We start from the raw sequence: 14,174 nt of genomic DNA on the forward strand, positions 1-14,174 counted from the left end.
AAAAAAAAAATTTGTCCCGACGATCTATCTTCTATACGCAAATGGCTACCATATTGAAAAATATACTATTTTTGTATGATAATTATGGGTTTTGTATTTTATTTTAATAGAAGTTGATGTTGCTTTTGCAATTATCCATCAATTTTTTAAAATTAAACACTATCTACAGATTTGCATCGAAGCGTTTCTTATAATAGTGATTTTAATCACTGTCAGATTAAATCTATACTGGACCCTACTATGCAATGTCTCCACTATGCCGCGACCCCACTGTGCTACCGTTTTTTTTTTTTATTAATGTATACTACATTACCTTTAACTTAAGATATATATAAAAGTGTCAAACCTTCCGGAACACTTTCAAAAATTAAGTTGAAAAAGTTCTACTTTCTATATGCATTTTTATGTTTTGAACCCCCCCTGTATTAAGGGAAATGGTCCAGTTTAAAAAAAAAGTATGTCAAATGAAAGATGTATATAATTACTACTTTTCATGAAAAAATTGTAATGATATATACATTTTTAACTTTATATCATTAAAAGTTAAAAATGTAAAAAATAAAATCGAGAATTTTCACACAATAATAGTATTCAGTAGCTTTTTTCACCGTGAAGACAAAATAAAGTGCGAATTTTTTTTTTTGCATAATAAAGTATATTACATTAGCTTTAATTTAAGATATATATAAAAGTGTCAAACTTTCCGGAACACTTTAAAAGTTAAGTTGAAAAAGTTAATTTTTTGTGAAAAAGTTGCCATTTAAAAACCCCTCCTGTGGACAGGTCTAGGGTCAAATTTATAAAAAAATATATCAAATGATAGGTTAAGACATTAAGCATATATAAAAAAAAAATAAATATAGATTTGATCATTTTTGAAAAAGTTATGGCAGTTTTAATTAAAAAAATTGAAAAAATTTCGAAAAATAGCGATTTTTAAATTTGTAATTTTTTTGGAGATTTCCCCATTTACGGGGAACAAAGGAAATTTTTTCAATTTTTGAGGGTAATGTCTTCAATTAGATACAATTTTTAATCTTTTGACGTATTGTTGAAAGAAATCTGTTCGGTGAGAGCTGAGAAAAAGTGGTAAAAGACACAAAAAAAAAAAAAAAACATCATAGTAAAATTAATACCTTCTCAGCTTCGCATCGAATCTAAAATAATGGAAAAATATCTAAATACAGTATTTTTAGTTCTCTGAGCAGAGTAGTGTTATATGCTTGCTTGAACCATAATCTAGACCTATTGTTTACTCTAAATAGTCTGACCTAATTCTTTATTAGATGAATAAAAAGTTGTTTATTGAAAACATGTTGTTCCAAAAAGAAAATAACATACATTCAAAAATCTATCGCATGACACTATGTATAAACATTTAGAAATTTCGGGAAAAAATTCATCAAGTTGTGCTAATTTCCCAATTAACAATAATGAAAGTCCAACACAATTATTTGCTTCTTTGTTTAATTTTGGTTCATATCCTCTGAAAAATTGTTCAAATGACTGATCCGTTTCACTTTTATAGTAATTATAAAACCTAAAAAATTAGATAAATATACCTAATATGTTACATTACAGAGTGATCTGCTAACTATATCTCACGTAATATCTCAAAAAATACAAGTGTTATAAACAATTTTTTTTTTAATCACTAAGGATCTTTGATGAGCTGTATCAAAAGAAAAATTAAACTTCTACCACCATACCTTATGCTTAAAGCTTGTTTCAATTTCAGATTTTTAAATGGCAACTCCATATTATTTTTATATATTCTTATTTTATACATTCAATCATAAAGAAAAAATGTTTAGCAGAAAAAATTTAATTTTATGAAATTTAAACGAGATACGCTACTTTGAAATTAACGATATTTGAAGAAAAAACGCAATAGTTCTTCCAACACGGACACATAATTTTATGTAACACTAAGAGCTAAAGATATTCTGTGACAACGGATGTAGTCAAAATAAAGAAGGTAAGCTTGGTAAACTTATTTATAAAAGACGATTTTGCGCATAGTTTTTAAATACTATAACAAGATATTTGATATGATACAAATAGTTCATTTATAACTGTTATAATCAAAAAATATAATTTGTTAACGTCTATGATATTATGACAGTTATCTTGGTAAGATTAGATTTTTATATTTATTATCACGTTTATTTATATAGTTTTTAAACAATCTAATCAGTTTGAATATTAAACTATTTAAATGTCCATTATTATATGCAAGTTGAATATTTTAACCCTAGCCAGTAGTAAATAAATTTAGAAAAATTTAATTATTCTAAAATTACACTATACCTAATACCTAATCAACAATAAAAGATGGAACGTTAATCACTTTTCAAATTAGTGTAAGTTAAATAACTTTAAAATAAAAACTAAATATGTTATAATATAAGTTAATTTTGTTGTGATATCGTTCATCGCTCTAATATTATTCGCAATGTGTATTACAAAATAAAACAATCATCTCAAATTGATATTATAGCATAATCGCTGATGTAATTAATACAATGTATATACTTATTCAGTTTAAAATTAATATTCGTACCATAAATGTAAACACATTAAATTAACTTACAAAGATAATGTATTAAGTAACAGTATCCCTAAGAATATAATCAAATGTACCATAACCAATGTAACATATTATCCCTACTTAAATTGTAGTCAAATTTTACATTTTAATGATATATATAGATCATAGATTTCATATAAAAAGCTGTAAAAGGTTTTATTCAACTCTCCTTCATTCCACTTTTCAAGTCAAGACTCAAATGTAGCAATTGACCACCAGTCTCAAAAAAATTCAAAAGAAAACTTATCAGTCTTGTTCATTCAACTCTGAAGAAAATATTATAAAGTAGGTGATACATTGTCATTCCGATAATTTAGAATTATTTAATCCGAGAAGAGAATGACAAAACAATAATAATTAATTTATCTTTTTTCATTTAAACATATTAGCTAGTTTATTCAGAAGAATTATTAAATTCGTTCGAAGTGCTTGACCTAAGATCGTACCTACACATTTTCTTATTGTGTTTCATAGTTTACCGACCTAAGCCTGTGCCCTTGAAACGTAAGACTATTCAAATGATTTACCAATTATTATAAGTTTAATAAACATATTAAATTTCAATACTCGTCATAACCCTTTAACTGATTGTATTGTCATCCTCTAAACCCTCAGACTCCACGACCCCAATAAAATTAAACAAACTGAATTATAGTAACCGAAAGTAAGATAATTAAATTTATTCAAGTGCTCAAAAATCCAAATTAATTAATAAACAAACCCAATTTTATTTCACTCTAACATCCCATTATTAAAATCTTACTTTTGGCTCACTATAGTTTCTGACAATTTCTAAATTTCTAACTTAGTTAACTAGTAGTTGAAAGTAGTAACTTAAGTTAGATTAAAGTTACTAAGTTACTTTTTTTTATAGTTTAAAATATAAGTTTAAAAACTTTTAAATTAGAATTATTATAAGTATAATCTGAATCAGCGACAACAGAAACACTCAATTATATTTTAAAGAAAACCATGTGTAAAAAATCAGTACGTCAGTACGCAATTGTTTAAAATAAAGAAAAATATATATGCATGGATTACTCACTTAATACTAGAGATTTACCGGGTAGTAAATATATGTACTAATCAAGTACTGAGTAAATAAAGGGTAGCAGTATTTTACTTTTAATGGAATTTTAAATAATATTAATGAAATAAAAAAAAACCCAGCACAGTGGGTCGCGGCACAATGAGGACGTTGCATAGTTAGGTACAGTATAAAAGTATATTTGACAGTGATTAAAATCACTATCATAACAAACGCTTTAATGCAAATCTGTAGATAGTATTCATTTTAAGAAATTAGTGGTTTTTCTAAAAACCAAATTAACTCCTATTTCCTTCATTATTCCTAATTAGTAGTTTTATGATTTATAATTATAATATATGAATAAAAATTTATCATAAAATTTACTGACTGCATATTAATCTTAACAATAACATTTTTTTAATTCTCATAAAATTTTCTATTTTATGATGTCATTTTTAAACTTGGAAGATGAGCTAAAAGTTATAGTAATAAATAATTATTTTTTTAGTATAAACTTTCAGGAAAACAAATTTAAAGAACCAAAAAAATAGGTTAAAAATAATATTTTGTTCTGATTATTTTTGACATGTTAAAATGAATATCAGTAATAATTTGAAAACAATTTTTTTATTGTTTTAATTATCTCTTTTATGTAAATACTCATTTTTAGCTTCGATGCGAAGCTGAGAACGTATTGGTTTTACTAAGATGTGTTTTTTTTTTTTTTTTTTATGTGTCTGTTACCACTTTTTCTCAGCTCTCACCCAACCGATTTCTTTCAATGATACGTCAAAAGATCATAAATCGTATCTAGTCAAAGACATTACCCTAAAAAATTAAAAAAAATTCCCTCGTTCCCCGTAAATGGGGGAAACCTCCAAAAAAATTACTAATTTAAAAATCTCTAATTTTCGAAATTTTTTCAATTTTTTTAATTAAAACTGCCATAACTTTTTCAAAAATGATCAAATCTATATTATTTTTTTTTTTATATATGCTTGATGTTTTTAACTATTATTTGATATATTTTTTTTGTAAATTTGACCCTTTACCTGACCACAAGAGTGGATTTAAAATGACAACTTTTTCAACTTAAATTTTGAAACTGTTCCGGAATGTCTGACACTTTTATATATATCTTAAATTAAATCTGATGTAATATACTTTATTATGAAAAAAAAAAAAATTCGGACTTTATTTTGTCTTCACGGTGAAAAAATCTACTGAATACTATTATTGTGTGAAAATTCTCGATTTTATTTTTTACATTTTTAACTTTATAATGATATAACTTATTGAAAAGCGTATGGATTAAAATAATTTTTTAATGAGAAATAATATTTTTTAATAATCCCTTTTTAATTCGACATACTTTATCTTAATCAGGATATTAATAAGGAACTAGCAGATTATGTAGCTTTTGGAATAATTCACCAATTTTTTAAAATTAAACACTATCTAAAGATTTGCATCGAAGCGTTTTTTTTTATAATGATTTTAATCACTGTCAGATATCATTATACTTGATCCAACTATTCCACGTTCATACTATGCCGCGAACTCACTATGCTATCGTTTGGTTTCATATTATTAATATTTTCTAGTATGTAAGTTACCTCTCCCTCTTCCCTTTTATTTTTTAAGAATTTTATTTTCAGAACAGTAAATATATATTTGTCTTTGTACATACATAATCAAGTGTACCTATTTTCCTACCCGCTCTTATTTTCATTTATCCGTTGTTTGTTTGCTACTTTTGTCATTTCAAAATCTGAAGTTCATACCAGTTTTAAGCATAAGGAATGGCGATAACAATATAATTTTCTTATGAAAAAGCTCATCAAATATCCATAATTAATTTATAAAAAAATGTTAAAACTCTTGTATTTTTGATGATAATAAGTGAGAAATAGCGGATCACTCTCTATTAAAAATGTATTGTAAAGTGTAAGTTACCGAATAAAATTTGTTACTGAGTCATATTTTTTCGATTTTAACAATAATTGTAATTCCATTTGGATTTTTTTAACTAGTTCTTCATATTCTTCTAAGGAGTAAACTGTAAAGACTGGCTTTGAGATACCCCATTTAGGTATGGGCAATGGATGGTCAGCATGCCACTGTGGTTCTGGGCAATTGTTCAACCAAAATGAAAATTCTTCATCTATATAAAATATAACATTTGATTTTTACTTGTTTTGAAATTTTCATAACAATTTATTTCACATTTTTTATAAATAAAATTAATTTAGTATAAATGAAAAAATTTAATGAATACTTGTAAAAATTAGCAAATAATTTCCAATTGTGTTTCTTTATTTTAATTTTTATTCTTGGATAGTAAATAATTTAGCAAGTTACATTTATATAATCAGTTCAATATATTTTTGTTTATTTTGGTCTATGTATAAATTATTACTATATACAAATATATTAATTTATTACATGACTTCGATTCTTATATTTAAATGTTTTAATTACCTTGTTTAGAAGCACATGAAGCTTTACAAACTGGACGTATTTCACATATAAACAAAAATGTGTAAAAGAAGAGACCTAATGTTAAATAATGTTGTGGCATTGTTTCTAAAAAATAATATAGGTAAAAAATAAAAATAGGATTATTATATCAGAAATATTTAATTAAATTACTTAATATTAGTATTATATTTATGTATTGTGGTATGTATTTAATCATTATAATAGTTAAGACTTTAGTCTTATTACTGAAATTTATATGGAGAAAGAGCTTATATTGATACCACGATTTGAAAATATATAAGAAACTTTCTAATAACTTGATCAGAAATGTATAGAATTACTATAATTTAGTAATGACGAATAAATAATACGATAACTCGAATTAATAGCAATGTCCTATATTAATATCACATCACTTAACAGAAACTGAGTAACAAGTTAAATGGACACGTTATTTATCAATTCGTTTTATGCATAGAAAAAAAAGTAATAATAAATAGCTTATATCGAGTGCATATAAGAAAAACATCAACAGAATAAAAATTTACCAATCCGATGACTGTTCCTTTTGTGGTTTTTTATTTTATATAAATCGAATTTAAATTGTTAATATACGTTTGTGATATTATGTAAATTACTATATAATGTGTCAGCTATTTGTGTATTTAGAGTTTACATTTGAGCCCAATATATATAATTATTTATAACTGCAAGTAATAATTTTCATTCATCATTTAAGAAATAATTTTAGTGAATTTGTACGCGCTGTTTAAAAATACAAGATAGCGCGCTAATCAGTTCGGTCCACTCGTCCTCCCTTCCTCTCCCGGTCACTGGTCGTCGTCGGCCGGTTATCATGGCCGATCGACATGTGTTTTTAATAAGTGTTAGTATCATTTGTTCGTGTTCTTTTTTCTTTGTGTTTTTTCAGTGGTTGAATTTTTTGTTGTAAGTCACACGGATGACATTTTTCCAGTTTTGTAAGTCACACGGATGACGTTTTCTATTATTTTATTTAAATTGCACGGATTATGTTTAATACGTTCAATTGCAAATCATTAGATTTAAGTATTTGCCTATGAACATTGGTGTATAATAATTGTATACAAAATTTTGATTGGTGAGTTTGGCAATTACTGTTACATTTATGTAAATTATTAGCATATATTATATTCATTATTGTTATTTTGATTATTGTTATACCACACGGATGGATTGATTATAAAATTTGTCATTTTGTACGAAATTGTTTATTGTTTTGTATAAACTAATTTTTATGTAAACCAACAATCACAGTCTTCTTTCTATATAAATTTAAATACAAAGAACCTTTCTTATTAATCATCAGGTAATCGAGATATCATTTCTCATCCTGGTATTAACATTTGGTCCAATCGGGCCTGATTTATTATACAGTCCATTTTAATTAGTTGATTTTTTACTTTTTTTCTAAATCAAATTGTTAAGCAACTGTGATAAAACGTAATTGACGGGCTGCTGTGATATGTATGTATAAAAAAGAAAAACAACGTTGAAGTTATAATTTTCAGCCTAAATAGCCTTTTGTTTTTTTTTTTATCTTGTTAAAATATTATTTGTAGTTTTACTTTTTATACTTGAGTCTTGTTTGTTTAATTATTTGTTCAACAATTAGTTTCAGAAAAAATATTATAATTATTGATATATTTTCAATTGTTACATAAGTACTTAGTACATTATTGTTGTAAAGTGTGTGGTGTTAAATAAAAAAAAAAAAAGTAAATAATAAAATAACAAAAAATAACATAAAAAATATATATAATATATATTCAGTGAAAATTAAAAATTTTTATAATTAGAGTACTAAATTGAAAAAAAAAAAAGAAAATGTATTAAATTAAAAATATTATATTTATAAGATCCACTCACCCACACTTATTTATTAAGTTTTTTACCTTTATTTAATGTATCAGTACTGTTGGTGATTTTTATCAATTGTTATTACTTTGAAATTCTGTGAAAAAATCATTTGGAAAAATTTGTAGTAAGTGTTGTGATATTGTTAGATTAATTATTTATTTGAACGTTTCGTTTTGTCATTATAAATTATTAGCAAATTTTGGATAGCGCGGTAAAATATTCAAAGGCTATTTTTCAGAATGTCGGACGATGCCTATGATAATGAACCCGAGTGTGTAATGCTGACTTGATCGCAGGGTTAGTGCGTAGGCGCGCTATTATAAAATGTTCATTAACTCGAGTAGCAACTTTTATCGACCGTTTTATTCCATCTCCAGCCTCTTATGCAGAAGCCGCGTCTCGTTTAAATACTCTCCCTGCTATTTTAAATCAATTTGAAGATGTTCAACAAAAGGTTGAGGAAATTGACATTGATCATGACGATGATCATCATGCTCAGCAGCGCGAAGATTTTGAATCTAAGTATCATGATATGGTGGGTCGATTATCAAGATTAATACCTACGCTAACGCCAGCGGTTTCATCGCCTGACAACTATGTCCATGCACAAGAGTCGTCTTCGCATGTCTCGTGGTCAAGGTTAGAGTCCTTGCTCGCTAAAAATCTGAGCATGAAGTCGGTTACACATTTACCATCGTTACCGTTAGAGAAGTTTGACGGAGACTATATAAAATGGCCAAGGTTTTATAATTGTTTCATGAAACGAGTGAATGATGCTGCTAGTCTCGATGAGGTGGATAAATTGTATTTTTTAAGATCTTGTTTACAAGGAACGCCGTTAGACTTAATCGATGGATTAGATGTTGGCGATTCGTCGTATAGTCGGGCCTTAGCTCTTCTCAAGGATCGCTATGAGCGCAAGCGATTTTTAATAGACACCCATGTTCGATCGTTGTTAGAAATGAAAAATTTGGCAAGTTCAGCTTCAAAGGATTTGCGTAACTTTTTATCGACGTTTGATAAGCATGTGGAAGCTCTTTGTTCTTTAAAACGACCGGTTGAGCATTGGGATGATCTATTAGTGGGGATTGTACGAAGTAAATTGGATCTTGCTACACTAGAAAAATGGGATTTGTCGTATAAGGCCAATGACGACGTGACATTTAAAATGCTTTATGATTTTTTAGAGACACGTGCTAGTTCCTTAGAGTCGTTTGAAGGACAAGTAGGTCAAGGTCGTCAAGTAAACAAGTCAAAGGTAAGTAACCGTGGTTCGACTGTGTTATCGGTACAAAAAAGAGTTAAAATTTGTCCCATCTGTTCACAAACTCATATGATTTACCACTGCCCTAAATTTAAATCTATGTCTTTAACTAACAGATATGGCGAAGTAAAGCAGAAGCACTTATGCTTTAACTGTCTCCTTTCGGGTCACGGTACAAGAGACTGCAAATCGCAATTATGTCGGCATTCTGGTAAGAAACATAATTCTATGTTGCATGGATTACCGTACCAGTCTAGGAATGCTACTTCCACTCCCAATAGAGCAGATGAAGCACCTACCAGTGGGTTAGTGCCATCAGAGCAACCACAAACTAGTTCTACGAGTTCAATGACTGAACCTGGTAGTTCTGTCGCGGTTCACAATGCATGTACAAGTACCCAAGTCTTATTAGCCACCGCAGTTGTTATGGTGCAGAACAGTCGCGGTAAAAGGTTTCCATGTCGCGCCATATTGGACAACGGATCACAAATCAACATATTAACACAAAAAATGGCCAGGCGCTTAAACTTGGACGTTAAAAATGCCATGTTACCAATTTGTGGAATTAATGGGGTTAACACAAAGTCATCTCAATGGACAAATTTATCTTTCTTCGCTGTTCACTCTTCATTCAGTAAAACTATTGGTTGTCACATATTGCCAGCTATAACGGTCTCGTTGCCGTCACGGTCCTTCAACGTTAGTGGATGGAGTCTACCCGACAATGTACGAAATGCGTTGGCAGATCCTGAGTTCAACATATCGTCAGAAGTAGATTTATTATTGGGCGCTGAGATATACTATGAGCTAATTCGTTCACAGCCGTTGGTGATGCCAGGAGGTTTGCCTTGGTTGTACGATACGGCTCTTGGTTGGGTAATTTCGGGCCCTTTGTCAAAGAATGATGATCATAGCGTTGTCGAGGTATCCACCGTCTGTGCACTAGGAACAACCACTGCGTGGATGAATTCAGAACCATTAATCAGGCAGACGAAACATGAGGAGGAGTTAGCGTTTGAGAGATATTTTCAAGACACTCATAGTCGATTAGCGGATGGGCGTTTTGTCGTTCGACTACCGTTTCGAAAAGAACCATCAGTGCTTGGGGGTTCAATGAATATGGCTCTCAAACGATTCCTGACACTCGAAAAAAAAATGTGTAATAATTCAGAATTGGCAAGGGAGTATAAAAATTTTCTCAAGGAATATGAAGAGATGGGTCACATGTCAAAAATAGATGATACCGTTGCAACACCCGGTACTTATTATTATATACCCCACCATGCGGTGTATAAAGATTCAAGTAGCACCACCAAGTTGCGAGTTGTCTTCGATGCTTCTATGAAAACCACTACTGATTATTCTCTGAATGATATTCTGATGACCGGTCCTGTCGTGCAACAAGAGCTTTTCGATATAGTGCTGCGTTTCCGTTACTATTTGTACGTGGTTACTGCAGATGTCGCCAAGATGTACCGTCAAGTCCTCGTCCATGAGAATGATCGACATTTTCAAAGAATATTATGGCGCGATGCACCTGACAAGCCTTTACAACATTATGTACTTAATACTGTAACCTATGGGACGGTTCCCGCTTCGTTTTTAGCCACTAGAGTTCTTAAGGAGTTAGCACTGGGCAGCGCTGCTGATTATCCTAAGGCAAGCTTATCAATACTACAAGACTTTTACATGGATGATTACCTTAGCGGTGCTGACAGCATGGAAGATATAAAGACCATGTATCAGGAGGTTTCTAAAATATTAGAAAATGGTGGTATGCAACTGCGTAAATGGTGTTCAAATGCTGAGGAATTACGCGAGCATTTCGCGTGTGCTTCTACGGAAAAGCATTATTCTTTAGAACTTAGCACGGATATGACAGTGAGTTCTCTAGGGCTTATTTGGTGTCCCATAACTGATGAATTGAAGTTCTTGAGTAAGGAAAGAACAGCAAGAAGCGTTAAAACCAAAAGAGATTTGCTATCAACACTAAATAGCGTATTTGACCCACTTGGCTTTTTAGGTCCCGTCTTAATCCGAGGAAAGGTGTTTCTGCAAGAATTGTGGCAGATCAATTTGAATTGGGACGATGTTCTGCCCGAAGAGTTGCAAGTCAGGTGGGCTACTTATATTCAAGAGTTAGAAGGACTGCACCAGTTAAGGATACCTCGTGCGGTTAAAACGGATGGTCAAGGCACAATGGAACTACATGGCTTTTGTGATGCGTCCCAAAGTGCTTATGGTGCTTGCATTTACTTACGTCAGCAAATCGGGCTAAATTCATGGACAGTTCGATTATTATGTGCCAAATCCCGGGTTGCGCCTACCAAAACTTTAACTATACCACGATTGGAACTTTCCGGCGCACTGTTATTAGCTGAGTTAATGAATCGAATCGTCAAATTGAGCAATTTTAATTCAAAGGACGTGTATTGTTGGTGTGATTCAACGGTGGTCTTAGCTTGGATTCAGGGTAGTCCCGCCCAATGGAAGACGTACGTGGCTAATCGTGTTACTCAAATTTTAGATGCGATCGGCAATGTAAGGTGGAGACACGTTCCTACCGATTGTAACCCCGCAGATCCCCTTTCGCGTGGAATAAATGTAGACGCGTTGTTGTCGTCGGACCTATGGTGGAATGGTCCTATTTTTCTTAGAGGCGTCGAAGAAGATTGGCCAATCACATACGAATCATACACGGTTTCTAAAGAAGTGTCAAATGAACGACGGCCTGTTAAGTTTACTCTCACAACGACTGCTCCCGTAGATAATAGGTTACTTCAATATTTTTCGACCTGGCACAAGTTGTTGCGCATGACTGCCATATGGAAGCGGTTTATTGCCTGGGTCCGTCGTAGAACGAAACCTACATCACCTCAACCAGGAACAGGTCCTCTTAGTGTTATTGAGCTTAATGACTCACGTGATATCTGGATTAAATTTGTTCAGCAACAGGCTTTTTCAGCAGAGATACAAGAATTAAGCAAGGGTAATTTCGTAACTAAGGGACCGTTAAAAAATTTATCGCCGTTCCTCGACAAAGGGATATTGCGAGTTGGAGGTCGTTTGAAACATTCTGAATTAGATTTGAACCAGAAACATCCAGCGTTGCTACCACGCAATCATCGAGTGACTCAAATGATATTCGAAGCCTACCATAAGAAGTTCCTACATATCGGTCCTCAAGGTTTACTAGCAAATATTCGTGCACATTTTTGGCCATTAAGAGGCAGAGACCTAGCACGCATAACCGTTAACAAATGTATAAAATGTTTTCGAGCGAAGCCCATTCCAATGCAACCATTAATGGGACAGTTACCAGCTGCGCGAGTGTCCGCAAATCGGCCGTTTACGCACACTGGAATTGATTTCGCCGGTCCTATTATGATTAAGGTTGGAATACGTAAGAGCACATTAATTAAGACTTATGTTAGTGTGTTTGTTTGTCTATCTACTAAAGCTGTACATCTCGAGCCCGTCAGCGATTTGAGTGCCGATGCCTTCATGGCTTGTTTACGACGTTTCATTTCACGACGAGGTTTGCCATCTCATATCTGGTCTGATAATGCCACTAATTTCGTGGGAACTAAACGGGAAATAATCAAATATTATGCAAAACAAAGGTCCGGAAGAACTGTATATGATGAACTGCTTGATGAAGGTATACAATGGATTTTTATACCACCATCAGCGCCGCATTTTGGAGGAGTTTGGGAAGCGGCCGTCAAGTCTTGTAAGTATCATTTGGTACGCACTATTTTGGGCTCGAGTTTTAATTTTGAAGAGTTGTGTACCGTACTTGCTCAAGTTGAAGCGTGCTTGAACTCAAGACCCTTAACACCGTTATCTTCAGATCCGTGCGATTTTAAGGTTCTAACACCTAGTCATTTTTTAATCGGTGGACCTGCTCAGGTGATACCAGAACCGGATCTTTTGGATATACCAGCAAATCGATTACGAAAATGGGCATTGATGCAAAAAACAATGCAAGACTTTTGGCGTAGATGGAGAATGNCAATGCAAGACTTTTGGCGTAGATAGAGAATGGAATATTTGTCTTCGTTACAGGTGAAGAATAAGTGGTTGAAGGATGAAAAACCTATTCCTATTGGATCCTTAGCAATTTTAAAGGAAGATAATGCACCCCCATTAAAATGGCCTATGGTAAGAATAGAAGCTGTGCATCCGGGAAGGGACAAGATAGTTCGAGTGGTTACGGTAAGACTAGCCAATGGTAACCAGCTAAAACGACCTGCTGTCAAGATATGCCCATTGCCCGATTCTTAAGTGTATTGAAGCACAATGCTTCAAGGGAGGCGAGATGTACGCGCTGTTTAAAAATACAAGATAGCGCGCTAATCAGTTCGGTCCACTCGTCCTCCCTTCCTCTTCCGGTCGCTGGTCGTCGTCGGCCGGTTATCATGGCCGATCGACATGTGTTTTTAATAAGTGTTAGTATCATTTGTTCGTGTTCTTTTTTCTTTGTGTTTTTTCAGTGGTTGAATTTTTTGTTGTAAGTCACATGGATGACATTTTTCTAGTTTTGTAAGTCACACGGATGACGTTTTCTATTATTTTATTTAAATTGCACGGATTATGTTTAATACGTTCAATTGCAAATCATTAGATTTAAGTATTTGCCTATGAACATTGGTGTATAATAATTGTATACAAAATTTTGATTGGTGAGTTTGTCAATTACTGTTACATTTATGTAAATTATTAGCATATATTATATTCATTATTGTTATTTTGATTATTGTTATACCACACGGATGGATTGATTATAAAATTTGTCATTTTGTACGAAATTGTTTATTGTTTTGTATAAACTAATTTTTATGTAAACCAACAATCACAGTCTTCTTTCTATATAAATTTAAATACAAAGAACCTTTCTTATTAATCAT

The 14,174-nt window shown here is 31.6% G+C and overlaps 2 protein-coding genes across 2 annotated transcripts in view; one reads left to right on the top strand and one right to left on the bottom strand.

Annotated features, from left to right (window-relative positions):
• LOC126900016 (uncharacterized) overlaps positions 1-6,670 on the bottom strand; it is a 9,957-nt gene extending 3,287 nt beyond the window's left edge. Inside the window, exons 1-4 of the mRNA XM_050675363.1 lie at positions 6,650-6,670; positions 6,102-6,206; positions 5,577-5,784; positions 1,342-1,540 (exon numbers count right to left, since the gene is read on the bottom strand). Coding sequence (XP_050531320.1) covers positions 1,342-1,540; positions 5,577-5,784; positions 6,102-6,201 — 507 coding nt within the window. The 5' untranslated portion in view covers positions 6,202-6,206; positions 6,650-6,670. The remainder of the gene's footprint in view (positions 1-1,341; positions 1,541-5,576; positions 5,785-6,101; positions 6,207-6,649) is intronic.
• A 1,256-nt stretch (positions 6,671-7,926) lies between these two features.
• Positions 7,927-13,305, top strand: LOC126897961 (uncharacterized). The gene has a single exon (XM_050671909.1). The coding sequence runs from the start codon at positions 8,533-8,535 to the stop codon at positions 13,303-13,305; it is 4,773 nt and encodes a 1,590-aa protein (XP_050527866.1). The 5' UTR covers positions 7,927-8,532.
• Positions 13,306-14,174: the final 869 nt, after the last annotated feature.

The sequence above is a fragment of the Daktulosphaira vitifoliae genome, unplaced genomic scaffold (assembly GCF_025091365.1).
Source record: "Daktulosphaira vitifoliae isolate Bord-2020 unplaced genomic scaffold, ASM2509136v1 Scaffold_2, whole genome shotgun sequence".
Taxonomy (NCBI): domain Eukaryota; kingdom Metazoa; phylum Arthropoda; class Insecta; order Hemiptera; family Phylloxeridae; genus Daktulosphaira; species Daktulosphaira vitifoliae.